Source organism: Stegostoma tigrinum, chromosome 13 (assembly GCF_030684315.1).
Source record: "Stegostoma tigrinum isolate sSteTig4 chromosome 13, sSteTig4.hap1, whole genome shotgun sequence".
Taxonomy (NCBI): domain Eukaryota; kingdom Metazoa; phylum Chordata; class Chondrichthyes; order Orectolobiformes; family Stegostomatidae; genus Stegostoma; species Stegostoma tigrinum.
In genome coordinates this window covers 16423293-16438668 of record NC_081366.1, presented here as the reverse complement: position 1 = coordinate 16438668, position 15376 = coordinate 16423293, and the positions used below count along the sequence as shown (strand labels likewise).

The following is a 15376-nucleotide window of genomic DNA, read 5'->3' as shown; positions in this document are numbered from 1 at the left end:
AATTTTCCCTTGTGTCCCAGTCAATGTTTAATCAGCCTCACAGAAGCAGGTTGTTATCACAGTGCTGTGTGCAGGGCATTTGATGTGTGAAACTCAGGCGCCTTTTTAAATGCATTCTTGGGATGTAGGCACCTTTCATTAATCGTGTTTGAACTAATTGGCTTATGAGGCCATATCAGAGAACAGTTAAGAATCAGATCATATTGCTGGAGTCATGAGTAAACCAGACCAGGTTAGGATAGCAGATTTCCCTCTCCAAAGGGCAGCTGGGTTTTTATAACAATTGTCAATGGCTACATGAAACATTAAGAAACGCAGATTAAAAGAGCAGGAGGAGGCCATTCAGCCCTTTGAGCCTGCTCTGCCATTCAATATGATCATGGCTGCTCATCCAACTCTGTACCCTGTTCCCACTTTCTCTCCATGTCCTTGATGCTTTTAGTCCTCAGAATTATACCTACATCTTTCTTGAAGGCTTCAGTGTTTTGGCCTCAAATCCTCTTGCTGTGATTGTCAATGTGCCTTCTTCACCTCCAGCTGCATCTGCATGCTTATGTTCAGCGTATGGTGAATAAAGGCACTCAGTTAATATTGCACCTCCCCCTTTCCCAAACTCTCACCATTCAGGTAATAATCTGCCTGTATGTTTTTGCGAACAAAACATACCAAGATAACTTGACATTTATTCACATTATACTGAATCTGCCATCAAAACACACACTTGCTTAACTTGTCTAAATCACACTGAAGCTACACTGCATCCTCCACACTGCGCACCCTCCCACCCAGCTTTGTGTCACCTGCAAACTTGGATATACAACACATATTTTCCTTATCGTTCAGCTATCTGAGCCCTGCTCAAACAGAAGCCACATTTCAGAAGTACTTTATCGAGCTTTGGGACACTGTCATTATGAAAGGTGTTCCATAAATGTAAACCTTTCTTTTCTACGTATTCAGTTGAAAACAGTTACTCAACAAAGAATTTAACAAAAGTGACATTTAGTATTATATAAGACAATGCAGCATTTAGGCTACAGTTCTTTTTAACAATGCACAGCATTTTATAGTGCACAATTCTTTACCCACTTTAACTAAAACTGAGACAATTGTTGAATGTGATCAGTCAATTGCAAAGTGTAGGTCGTTGATTGTGTGCATTAGAATGAATAAAAATGCCATTATTTCCTTTCCTTGTCAACTCATTGTATGGCATTCCAATCAAGATGTATAAAAGCTAGACTTAAGAGGCACACTTAATATAAAGCTACAATAGAGAATCAATGTGCACATTGAGAAATTGTCTGATAGTGTCATTATGAAGAATCATTTTCATTTATGTGTAGATAAGATTTTACACCATAAGCCTAAAGACAGTTAATGTTTTGAGTACGTGTAAAAGAATAATCTTCTTCCCGTGTGTTTTTCAGGTAACAGTGGCAATACATTTAAGATTGACCCTGTTTCTGGCAAGATAACTGTGTCTAAGAAGCTAGACCAAGTAGTTAAAAGATCCTATGATTTAACAGTGAAAGCCAAGGATCAAGGTTATCCCCAACTCAGTACACTTGCCAGTGTTGAAATTATTGTTATGGTTTCTGATTATTCACCTCCCAAGTTTCTGATGAAGGAGTATTATGAAGAAGTCAGTGAAGCAACTAACATTGGATCATCAGTTATCATGGTAACTGCAACCAGCCAATCAGCAGTGACTTATGAAATTAAAGATGGAAACACAGATGACACTTTTCATATCAATTCATATTCTGGTGTGATAGCTGTTCATAAGGAGCTGGATTTTGAGAAAAACCCAGCTTTCAAATTGAAAATTCAAGGTACTAGCATGACTGGTCTATACAGCAGTCTGTTGGTGTCAATAGACATTATAGATGAAAATGACAACCCACCCATCCTTGTCCAGTCTCAGTATATTGGCAGAATCAATGAGAATTCTCCCATCAACAGTGTTGTTCTGGATGAGAGGAACACACCCCTTGTTGTTAAAGCGACTGATCGCGACAAAGGTGCCAATGGCATGTTGGTATATCAAATCATGGAATCTGATATGTTGAAGTACTTTACAATTGATCCCAATATGGGAACCATCAGCACCGCTGCTGTTATTGACCATGAAGCCATTTCCGTCTTTCATCTCACGGTTCAGGTACACGATCTTGGGCAGCCAACTCTATTTGCAGCAGAAGTAGCAAATATCACTATAACGGTGATGGATGTTAATGACTGTCCTCCAAGGTTTGAGAAAGACTTATATGAATCAATTTTGCTGATTCCTGCTCACAAAGGGACTGACATTCTCACAGTGAAAGCAGCAGATGCAGACTCTGACAATTTCTCAAAAATCACATACAGTATATTTGATGGAAATAACAAGGAGACATTCAGTATTGATTCTTCCACTGGCTTAATTTCAGTTCAAGATGCAGCCAATCTTCAAGGCTATTTTGAACTGACAGTTAGAGCATCTGATGGGATGCTAAAAGGTACTACAATAGTAAAGATAAAAGTGTCCACTTTAAAGGAAAGTGGCCTAACATTTGCCCAGAACTTGCACGTATTTTCAGTGTTGGAAAATACTACACTCATGGAAACTTTAGGTATTGTGAAAGCATCTGGAAATCAGCTAAATGAACCCATCTTTTACTATATATTAAATCCAGATGAAAGGTTTCGAGTGATCAAAACATCTGGTGCTTTCCAAACAACTGGAGTGGCATGTGACCGTGAAGAACAGGAAGAATATGAATTTGTTATTGAGGCACGTGATCTGCGTAACCCTCCTAGAGTTGCACATACATTAGTTAAAGTTACTGTTGAGGATATTAATGACAACGCACCAAATTTTGTCCACTTATCATACCTAGCTACAGTTCAAGATGATGCAGAACCAGGTGATGTTATCTGTCAAGTTACTGCTGATGATAAGGACACTGGAGAAAATGCAGTCATCCATTACAGTCTTGTTGATCATTATAAATACTTTTGGATTGATCCCTACCTCGGCGACATTTCTCTCAGTGAGCATCTTGATTCTGATGCATCAGATAAATATACATTAACTGTTATAGCTCAAGATAGAGGAGATCCTCCACTTTATGCACAGACTGAAGCTGTTATCACTGTCAGGGATAAAATCACACCAAGGTTTGAAAAGCCATACTATAGAATCAGCGTCCCTGAAAACATCTCTCCCAACACACCAATTCTTCATGTACATGCCAACAACCCATCAGGATTCCATGTGATCTACAACATTGTCACACAGAGAGCACTGCGCTTGTTCTCTATTGAATTTAAGGCTGGCGTTCTGAATGTGATTGATGCGTTGGATTATGAAGACCAGACAAAGCATGTGCTGACTGTGCGGGCCACAGATTCAGTGACTGGATCTTACGCAGAAGCAATTGTTGAGATCCAAGTTGAAGATGTCAATGACAACCCTCCCATGTTCACAGAAAAGGTCTATGCTGCAACATTGTCTGAGGCCTCGGTTATCGGTACCTCCGTGGTACAGGTCAGTGCCAGTGATACCGATTCTGGAAGGAACAAAGTTATCAGCTATCAATTTGCAGCTATTACTAATAGTTCAGAATACTTCCATATTGACACTAGTAATGGCCTTGTTACAACAGCACGTACACTGGATTATGAAAAGACCCAACAATATAGCCTTACAATTAGGGCTGTAGATAATGGTATTCCACCATTAAGTAGAGATGTACTTCTGAATGTATACATTTCAGATTTCAATGATAACCCACCTACGTTTCGCCAGAATCAGTATGAAACTACTGTAAGTGAAGTGGCTACATGCGGTCATTTTGTTATCCGAGTGCAGGCAAGAGATCCAGACAGCATAGATATTGATAAACTGGAGTACATCATCACAGAAGGAAATGAACAAAGACACTTTATAATTGGAACAAAATCTGGAATCATTTCTCTGTCAAATTCTTGTAAGAAAATATTAGAATCAAATTATCACTTGAATGTGTCCGTTTCTGACCGTGTTTTCAGGAGATCTATACCGGTTCAGATTAGAACTTCAAAGACAAATAAATTCAAGCCTATATTTGATCAAAACATGTATGAAATTGAGCTTGCTGAAAATGCTAAGGTGGGGACACATGTAATTGAACTCAAAGCCATCGACAGAGACTCTGGCCCATATGGTCACATTGACTATACAATCATAAATAAGTTAGCCAGAGAGAAATTTAGCATCGACAACCATGGCCGTATTTTAACGTCACAGAAACTGGACCGTGAAAATTCAACAGAAAAGGTCATTGCCATTAAAGTGATGGCAAAAGATGGAGGCGGTAAGGTGGATTTTTGCACTGTGAATATTATATTGACTGATGAGAATGATAATGCACCTCAATTCCAAGCTGCTGAATACAAAATTCATATCCCTGCTAGCACTCTCAAGGGTGCTCCTGTAATCCAGATCATGGCTGTTGATGCAGATGAAGGAATGAATGCAGATGTCAGTTACTCTGTTGCCTCCAGTGAAGATAAGGTTGAGGATATACTGGAGATAAATCCTCTTACTGGATTTATCACAATCAAGGAGAGTCTGATTGGGCTGGAGAACAACTCATTTACTTATTACGTGAAAGCACAAGATGGGGGCTCACCACAACAGGACTCCTGTGTTCCTGTTCTCGTAAAAGTTATCCCACCTGACCTATCAATTCCACGATTCTCTGAACCACTGTACACTTTCTCAGCCTCAGAGGATCTTCCAGCCGGGTCAGAAATTGGTGTAATTACAGCAGAAGCTGACCAACCAGTTATTTATAGTCTGGTGAAGGGGAATACTGATGAAAGTAATAAGGGTGGAGTATTCACCCTTGATAAAAACACTGGAACATTGAAAATTGGGAAGAACATAGATCATGAAAAAACCAAATGGTACAAAATTGATGTAGTTGCTCAGTGTTTCCATGGAGATTTAGAGGTTGCTTCTTCAGTGTCTATCAGCATCCAGGTAAAGGATGTGAATGATAACCAGCCCATATTTGAGGCAAATCCTTATCGAGCCTTCATCCCAGAGAACATGCCAGCTGGGACCACAGTCATACAGGTGACTGCCAATGACCAGGACACAGGAACCAATGGACATGTTACCTATAGCTTGTCTAATGAATTTGATGATGTGACCAATGTTTTTGCCATCGATGGAGACAGTGGATGGCTTACAACACTGAAGGAACTGGACTGTGAAACAAAAAGCAGTTACAAGTTTGCCGTGGTGGCATTTGATCACGGAGGAAAGGTCCAAATGTCCTCAACTGCCATCGTGGAAGTTGAGGTCGCTGATGAAAATGACAATTCTCCACAATTCACCAGCGACATCTACAAGGCTACAGTCAGCGAAGACAGCAAACCTGGGGAAGTGGTTGTGGTTCTTACTATGGTGGATGCTGATATTACCGAATCCAATAGACATGCCACCTGCTATATTACAGGTATACCTTTGGTATAATATATTCATTTAGATATTGATGTTTAGGAAGGCAGCAAACATATTGTCACCACTGAGGTTAGAGAGATGCACTGGTTACTTTTCAAGTTCCACTCCTCCACTGGCTACAACTAAATTTAATTTTTTTTAATGATATGGCCAAGTATATAGTCTCAGACATTCAGGGTTTAGAACAAGTCGGCCAAGTTTCTTTAGTGAACAGCAAATTACTAGTTTATTACCAAAACAAACTTGATCACGTAAAGATGCCAAAATAATTGGCAGACAGTTTGGATTATGTATATATAACATGTATATATTAGATATATGTCCATTCTTCTAAGAATCTAATACACATTGTTAAATTTGAAGAGAAACAAAAAGCAATTCTTCAGAGAGTTCACCTTGAAGCATTTTGGCCAAGTGATAGTTAAATTCACAAAAGAAGGATAAGTCGTAGATTGACCCAAACTATTTTCTGATTCTGAGGGTATCCGAGCCTCGGTCATTCTACAGATGTCTTTCTCAAAAAATGGTAATTGGTAGAGTTTGCTTCGGATGCTGGAGTAAATTTTAAGAAAATCCCCTTCAGGAACTCTCCCCGAGTGGTGGTAGATTATTTTTGGTTGGTTTTCACTTGACAAAGTTTGCTGAAAGGTGTAGCAAAGAAAAAGATAGGGAGCTATGGCAGTTACTTTCAGATAAGTCGCACATTCCGTTTCACTGAGTTCAAAAAATGCAGTTGTCTTATTCCGCAATCTTAGTCGTGTGACCTTTCTGTGAAATTTCCCCAGGCTGTTTGACCCTTCCAGTTCCCTGCCACTTTTTAAGTGCAACATTGTTGCTATTGTACATCTGTACCTTTTCCTTAGCAAGGTGTCCACAATGTGTTGGAGGCAAATTCAATCATAGCTTTCATAATAGAATTAGATAATTATCTGATAAAGTATGGTATGCAGGGCATAGTTGGGACTTTGTGAATTACTCTTGTAGAACACTGGCATGGACATGAGGCTGGATGGCCTCCTTCAGTACCTCATAGTTCTAAGATATATTTATATGCATCCACATCAACCTTTTAAAATAACTAATGTTTTGTCATGTATCTCAATAATTAGACCAATATCAAAGTAAAAGGTGCACTTTTCAGAGTCTGTCACCTACCAGTTGTGTCAACTGCCTGTTGTTTTTCCAACTGATAGATAAACCACCAGAGGATGAGAGAACTGCAAATGTTACACCTTTCTTGAAAAATGGCTATGAAGTTCAGGTCAGGAACTATGGGCCAATTATTTCCATCTCGGTGGTCAGAAGGCATTTAGAAATGATAATCTAAAATAAAATTAATAGTCAGTTGGACAAATGTGGATTCATTCAGGAAAGCTACTACAAGTTTTAAAGGAAAAATTGTGTATAACTAATTTCATTGAGTTCTTTTATGAGATAACATCTAAGGTTAATGGATGTAATGTCAGTAATATGGTGTACATGGATCTTTAACAGTAATTGAAACACTGCCACACAACAGCAAAGTTAAATTAAAAAGGACAGTGATAGCATGGATGCAAAGTTGGTTCAGTAACAAGAAACAGCAATGCCGTCATATAAAGCAAGCATGCAGGTACAGCAAGCAGTTCGGAGGGCAAGTGTATGTTGGCCTTCATTTGCAAGAGAGCTTCAGTACAGGAACAAGAAACTGCAAAATCCTGAGCTCCCTCCCTTATAGCATTGTAGATGCACCTGCACCAAATGAACTGCAGTGGCTCAAAAAGGCAACTCACCTTCTCAAGGGTAACTATGGATTTTGGAATGGGCAATAAATGCTGACTCACTCAGTGAAGCCCATATCCCCTTAAGGAATAAAGTTGTACAGGACCTTGGCAAGACACCATCTGGAACATTGTGTGCAGTTTTGGACTCCTAATGTAAAATATATCCATACTTGCCACAAAGGAAGTTCAGCGAAGATTCACCAAACTGATTCGAATGAGAGGTTTGTCAGATGAGGAGAGATTGAGTTGAATAGGCCTCTCATCATTATAATTTAGAAGAAGTGGTTGGAATCTGAAATGTATTGCATGAGAATGTGTTGGAGGCAAATTCAATCATAGATTTCATAATAGAATTAGATAATTATCTGATAAAGTATGGTATGCAGGGCATAGTTGGGACTTTGTGAATTACTCTTGTAGAACACTGGCATGGACATGAGGCTGGATGGCCTCCTTCAGTACCTCATTCTAAGACATTGCGTATAATGTTTCACAATTAAGATTAACTTGACTGTGAATCCTAATTTGTTTCATTAGATGGTGACCTTCTGGGCCAGTTTGCTCTTGAGAACTTTGAAAACCAGTGGCGAGTTTATGTAAAGGAAGCTCTGGATCGAGAGAACAAAGAAAAATACATTCTAAATATCACAGCCACTGATGGCAGGTTTCTGGCTGAATCAGCAGTTGAAGTCTTTGTTCAAGATGTTAATGATAACAGCCCATGCTGCAAACAGGTAATTACCCTGCAACAAAAAGAATGGCGATGCATCTAACTGAACACCCATCAGTGTTATGGTGCTGGAGTAGCAGAAACACTACAGCAATTCCAGGCCATTAACTCCTTCACACTGTGGAAAACACAACAAAACATTCAAGATTCTTTTAATGAACTTATTTCCTTTTCTAAAATCTGAATCTCCAGATAAATCTGAATCTCCGGATAAAATACTGGGAGTTATCTAAGTTCTTCGAGAGAATACAATGGTATCATTCTTCCCCTAGGACAATGCGTCCTGGGTTTCTCCTTTGGCTTCTATACCCATCATATCCTCAACATGCATAAACATTTTGGGATGTGTGCATTTGGCACATTACTTATCAGTGCTCTGGAAAAATGTACTATATACTGTTCAGTCTGTCAAATGTGCCACTGCTTCCATTTGTCTATTTTGTTTTGATATTCGGCTTTCTTTTCACAGCTCACATACACTGAAGTCATTTCAGAAGGTGCGCCTTGGGGTCAGTTCATTTTGAAGGTTTCTGCAACAGACTCCGATGCTGGCATCAATGCTCAGATAACTTACACTCTGCGCGGGCCAGGTGCAAACAAGTTTCGACTTGACCCACAGACAGGTAAAGAAATGAACAGTTGGGTTAGAGATTTATATGTAAATAGCACAGCAGTATTTAACCATAACAAATGAAAAAGTGTGTGACCCTGCAGCGTAGAGCTTGTAGAGGTTCTCAAGTCATTAATGAGTGCTGGGTAGACTTTGCACAGCATTTGCCACAGTAGTATTTAGTAGTGAAGTGTAGGGATAGAAACAGAAGATGCTGAAGGCGAAAACCGTAGTCATACCAGATTGCCTTCCAATATTCCAATAGATGGAATGCTAATGGAGTTTATTATTGTTTTTAGATATTTTCCTCATCAACTTGTTTAGAGATGTATTAGATACCTCTGGAGCAAGTGGGACTTGAACCTGGGCCTCCTGATCTCAGGGTAGGGGCTGTATGACTGTGCCATAAGAGCCCTACTTTTGGTTTTTCAAGTTGTATTTAAATCAATTCTATTGAATTGTATCAGTTGTCCAGCTGAAATGGGGCGTGATAATGACAGCTGCCCTAAGGCAAGAAGAGAAAGATACTTGAGAGAGCCTGAGCGAAGTGAAGCCAATTAGTACAGTTAACCCTCAGGCAATAAAAAGCATGGTTGTTAAGAAAGATAATCATACTTAGACTAACTAAAGAGTTTCTTTTTTCCAGTTTATCACCATATGTCTCCATCAGTTTTCTTCCTACTGTCTTTCAATATCATCAAAAGTACAGTTCTGCAGGCAGTGGTAACCCTATAGGTACCTCATCAATGTGGTTAGTTTTAATGGATGAGCCTACTCATTCAGGCCGACTGGTCTTTGCAAGCACAGTAGCATCAAAGCAGAGCCCAGTCCTGCTCTTACTTGTCAGCCATGGGTGCAGATTTTCAGCATTGGTAGCTAGTTAGTAATGATGAGTGAAGATCCTTCAGTAACCTATGCTCCCTGAGCCCAATTAGAGGACTCCAAACACTAACCCAGATGTGGTTAGTTAACTTCAACTCCTTCTGGTGATTAAACCTTGAACTTTCCAGTTTGGCATGTCTCAATTTAGACAGTTGATGAATCACTTGACTGATCAGGGAAGTGTTGAGGATTTGAATGGCAATTTACATTTTAGTAACTCTTGTTTCTATTCTTTGCCTCAGGGGAATTGATGACAGTTGGCATTTTGGACCGTGAGAGTCAAGCTGTATATAATCTGGTTGCAAAAGCATCTGACGGGAGTGGCCTATTTTGCGAGGCAGATATAAGCATTATATTACAAGATGTGAATGACAACCCTCCCAAGTTCTCTGCAACTCAGTATGCAGTATCTGTCTTTGATAACACCACTGTCAAGACCCCTGTGGCAGTTGTCCATGCCAGAGATCCTGATGTTCGTAAGTATTCTGTAAAAAGCTACTGTGTGCAGTGATCTTATTGTAGATTTGGCCAATATGTATGCACCTTCTGTTGTATTGATGTTCAATTAACGATTCCAAATATGCACCTATAACTCATTCTTGATGAAAAATTGTGAGTGATTCATAAAAGAGGTGACTGACTGAGATGGCATTTTCTTTTCTAAATTAGTCTGACTTCCAACTTGATCTATACCTGAAGCCAATCTTAGCTATGCTGAACACAAAATTCAGCTGGAGGAGGCAAAGTATTGTCATTTTCAGAAATATTACAATAAAGAATACAGTAGGACCATTTAACAGATTGTCCAGCATCCACTTAGAGAGCGGACAAACCCATATTAGAGACATGCACCATACTTCATAGGTGAGAATTAAAAGACAGGCAAAGATATTAAACAATTATATTGGGGAATGAGCCTGGTGAGGAGTTCAAAGTCTCAGTAGGGGAGCAGCTTGGGAACAGTGATCACAATTCAGTAATCTTTAAGGTATTGATGGATAAGGATAAGTGCCCATGTCAGGAGAAGTTGCTAAATTGGAGGAAGGCTAATTACAACAATATTAGGCAGAAACTGAAGAATGCAGATTAGAGGCAGAAGTTTTAGGGCAAATCAACATTTGGTATATGGGAGGCTTTCAAGTGCAAATTGCTGGGAACTCAGGACCGGCACGTTCCTTTAAGGATGACGGATAAGTACGGCAAGTTTAGGGAACCTTGGATAACAAGAAATATTGTGAGGATAATCAGAAAGAAAAAGGAAGCATTTATGATGGCTTGGAGGCTGGGAACACACGAAGCCAGGGTGGAATACAAGGAAAGTCAAAAGAAACTTAAGCAAGGAGTCAGGAGGGCTAAAAGGGGTCATGGAAAGTCATTGGCCATTGGGATTAAGGAAAATCCCAAGGCATTTTATACATATATAAAGAGCAAGAGTTGAGAGGGTTGATCCACTCAAGGACAGGGAAGAGAATTTGTGTGTGAAGCCAGAGGAAATGGACATGGTATTAAATGAGTACTTTGTGTAAGTATTCACTGTGGAGAAAGACTTAGTGGATGATGAGTCTGGGGAAGGGTGTGAAGATAGTTTTGGTCATGTTGAGATCAAAAGAGAAGAGATACTGGGAATCTTGAAAAACATTATGGTAGACAGGTCCCAGGGCTTGATGGGATATCCCCCAAAATACTGAGAGAGGCCATGGAGGAAATTGCTGGGGCCTTGAGAGAAATCTTTGTATCCTTACTGGCTACAGGAGAGGTCCCAGAGGATTGGAGAATAGCCAAAGTTGTTCCTTTGTTTAAGAAGGGTGGCAAGGATAATCCAGCTAATAACAGGCCAGTGAGCCTTATGTCAGTGGTAGGGAAATTATTGGAGAGGATTCTTCGAGACAGGATTTACTCCCACTTGGAAATAAGTGGGCATATTAAGAAGAGGAAACATGGTTTGTGAAGAGGAGGTCATGTCTCACTAACTTGCTTGAGCTTATGAGGAAGCGACAAAGATAATTGAAGAAGGTAGGGCAGTGGATGCTGTCTACATGGACTTCATTGATGCCTTTGACAAGGTCCCCCATGGCAGACTGATACAGAAGGTAAAGTCGCATGGGGTCAGAGGTGAGCTTGCAAGATGGATAAAAACACTGGCTCAGTCATAGAAGACAGAGAGTCGTAGTGGAAGGGTGCATTTCTGAATGGAGGGCTGTGACTAAAGGCATTCTTCAGGGATCAGTGTTGGGACCTTTGCTATATGTAATATATATAAATGATTGGGAGGTAAACATGACTGGCCTGATGAGTAAGTTTGCCGCTGACACAAAAGTTGGTGGAATTGCGGATAGCGATGAAGACTGTCAAAGGATAAAGCAGGATATAGATCGCTTGGTGACTTGGGCCGAGAGATGGCAGATGGAGTTTAATCCAGAAAAATGTGAGGCAATGCATTTCAGAAGGTCTAATCCAGATGGAAAATATACCGTAAATAGCAGAACCCTTAAGAGTACCGGTAAGCAGAGGGGTCTGTGTGTACAGGTACACAGGTGGAGAAGGTGGTCAACAAGGCTTATGGATGTGCTTGCCTTCAATAGCTGGGGCACTGAGTTTAAAAATTCTCAGGTAATGTTGCAGCTTTATAGAACCTTAGAATATTGTGTTCAATTCTGGTCACTACATTACCAGAAGGATATGGTGGCTTTGGAGAGGGTACAGGAAAGATTTATCAGGAAGTTGCCTGGTATGGCAGGCATTAGCTATGAGGAGAGGTTGGAGAAACTTGGGTGTTCTCCCTGGAACAACAGACGTTGAGGGGTGACCTGATAGAGGTCTAAAAGATTATGAAACGCATGGACAGAGTGGACAGTCAGAAGCTTTTTCCCAGGGTGGATGAGCCAGTTTCTCAGGGCCATGGGTTTCAGGTGCGAGGGGCAAGGTTTAAAGGTGATGTACAAGAGGGTGGTAGGTGCCTGGAACTCGCTGCAAGGAGAGGTAGTAGAAGCAGATACGATAGTGACTTTTAAAGGGTTTCTTGACAAATACATTAATAGGATGGGAATAGAGGGATATGTTCCCCAGAAGGGTAGGGAGTTTAGTCATGATGGGCAGCATGTCAGTGCAGGCTTGGAGGGCTGAAGGGCCTGTTCCTGTGCTGTAATTTTCTTTGTTCTTGTTCTAAATTATCTGAGATAATCTGTTACGTCACTCATGATTCCTCATGTTTAAAGTTAACTTTTGCTTCACATTTTCTAATTTCATTAAAATACTAGCTATTTTACCAATTATTATAAATACCAAAAAATTTCAGTCTAGAAGAAAAATCTGTAGCTGAATTGTATTACACTGACTAATGATTTGGATATTTTGTTTAACATTGCCACGTATAGTTTTCACTGTATTCCAAACTAATATTTATCTCTGTCAAAGCTATGATTTCACATTCAGAGCCAAGTTAGGCTCCAGGTTGAATGTGCAGAGTCGAAATTTGTGTTTAGCCAAATTGCATTCAAAGATCATGTTCCCTTGAGCTAAGTTTGAGTTCTTCAGTGTCTTTATAGCCCCCGGGATTGCTGGAAGTGTGATGTTATTTCCCTAACTCCAAAATTCATAACAGATTATCTGTCAGACCCAAAATTCTGCAAGATTTACAACTTGTAGGAAGATTCAGTGTGCAGAAAGGTGTGAACGAAGGTTTATTATATGGGGTAAGGATTCAGCGTCTCATTCTGTATGATGAAATGGAGTTAATGTTCTTCCAATACAATGTGCTGATATTGAAGACTTTTCTCTTGGAATGGCTATGTATACCAAGGGGTTAGTTCTTCCTCAGACTATGTTAATATATGTGTATGTTAATTGAGCCATGAAATGGGTTTGCAGATATGGTCTTCGGTAGCACATGATTATGGTTGAGTTCCAGCAAGTCACTTTAGGTGGACTGCCTACCCTTTCATTGTAGGGCTGCAAAGATTGAGTCTGTATTATGGGATAGATTCTGAAGCTGTCTACCATCTGCCGGGTTTAGACTTTTTGCTAGCTGATAACCATGATCATTCTTTCCTAATCTTGTTTTCCCCATCAATAGGTCTCAATGCTGAGGTCACATATTCCTTAGTGGACTCAGCAAATGAATATTTCTCCATTGATGAGCTCACAGGTGTAATATATCTGGCAAAGTCTCTATACAAGGAGCAGCAGAAAGCTTTTAACCTGATGGTTCAGGCCACAGACCATGGCCTTCCACAGAGACTCTCGTCCTTTGTCAATGTGGTGGTTTCGGTCATTGGCATTGAAGAGTTCATCCCAGTCTTTGTACAGAAGGAGTACATTTCCAGCATCCCAGAGAATGTGAGCAAAGGGACGGAGATACTGAGTGTGTCAGCACTAACACAAGACACCACTGATAATGCACAGATCCTTTACACTATCACAAATGGCAATGACCATGGCAAGTTTCTCATTGATTCCAAAACAGGTAAAATTAAGCGTTTTAAATATGTTTTGTTCTGAAAGAAACTGATTTAATACTGCAATATTTGATGGGCATATACACAGTGGTTAGTTGTTTTGCTGTTTTATTTCATTATTGTACAAGAGATACCAGTAAATGAAGGACTTACCGACATATGGCCATGCTATGGAAAATTAAATAAATAGGAGCTTGCACTGCATAAGGTACACAGGAGAGCACTGTGCCACACAGAGTGTGTGGACTGGTATAGAATAAGAAAATTACCATTGTACCACAGGGTATTTATGCATATTTAAGCAGTTCATGTCACAAGGACATTGGCTATTTTCACACCTAATATCAGTATATGAGGCCAACTTTAGACAAGAACTCGTTCACTTGAGCCAGAACATGTTTTGCAGCCAGGAGCTGGGCTACTGTTCAAACTAACCCTCATAATACTTAATGCCAACCAAAAGTATTTTTGTTTGGAAGCACAGCATGTCCAATACATAACTAAAATGCACAGGTCTTTTACAGCATCAGTGGTAGGATGCTTGATTTTAAATGTGGCTAGTAAATAGTAAAAATCAATGGTAAAATTGGGCTACACTGTGTACGGTCCTGAGCAGATATTTGCTGGTTCATGAGAACTGTCTTTAAAATAAAATGTTAAACTGAAGCTTTGTCAGCCTGTACATGTATTGAAGATTACCCCTTAACTCTTGTTGAAGAAATGTAATGAGTTGCCATGGTACATTTTGACTTCAACTCAAAGGTAGGTAAGTTGATTCATCTCATTGTTGCTTGTGAGAGTTGGCTGTGTTTAAAATGAGTGCTGCATTCACTTACATAGATTAGTGTCTGCACATCAACATAAATCATTAGCCTGGATTCAGCCACGATCTCATTGAATGGTGGAGCAGACCTGATGGGCTGAACAGTCTACTTCTGTTCCCATGTGTTATGGTCTTATTTCCGTAGGCTATCATGGAATCCTAACTGTGTAGAGACAGGCCAATTGGCCCAACAAGCCCACCCTGCCCCTCCAAACAGCATCCCATCCAGAAACATCCCCCCTACCCTTTCCCCATAACCCTATATTTCCCATGGCAAATCCACCTAACTTACATATCTGGACACTACTGGCAATTTAGCATGGCCAGTCCACCTAATCTGCATAACTTTGAACTCTGAGAGGAAACCAGATCACCTGGAGGAAACCCACACAGACTTGGGGAGAATGTGGAAACTTCACACAGACAGTTGCTCGAGGGTAGAACTGAACCCGGGTCCCTGGTGCTGTGAGGTAGCAGTACTAACCACTGAGCCACCGTGATGCCAACAGTCATTGCTTTTGCATTATTGGGAGTTGCTCATGGGGACTGTGAGAAGTCCCTATCATAGCATGCTCCAAAAGAGTTTCCTGGGAAATTTAAAGATTTTGCTCGGCAAT

At 40.2% G+C, this 15376-nt stretch overlaps 1 protein-coding gene across 3 annotated transcripts in view; it reads left to right on the top strand.

Annotated features, from left to right (window-relative positions):
* Positions 1-15376, top strand: part of LOC125458297 (protocadherin Fat 1-like) — a 154830-nt gene that overhangs the window by 114227 nt on the left and 25227 nt on the right. For all 3 annotated transcript variants that reach the window (XR_007248803.2, XM_048543473.2, XM_048543474.2), the window contains 5 exons: positions 1431-5492; positions 7798-7994; positions 8460-8613; positions 9725-9958; positions 13555-13944. Coding sequence is in view for 2 of the 3 variants with exons in the window: in XM_048543473.2 (XP_048399430.2) it covers positions 1431-5492; positions 7798-7994; positions 8460-8613; positions 9725-9958; positions 13555-13944 (5037 nt within the window). In the remaining variant the exon portion in view is untranslated. The remainder of the gene's footprint in view (positions 1-1430; positions 5493-7797; positions 7995-8459; positions 8614-9724; positions 9959-13554; positions 13945-15376) is intronic.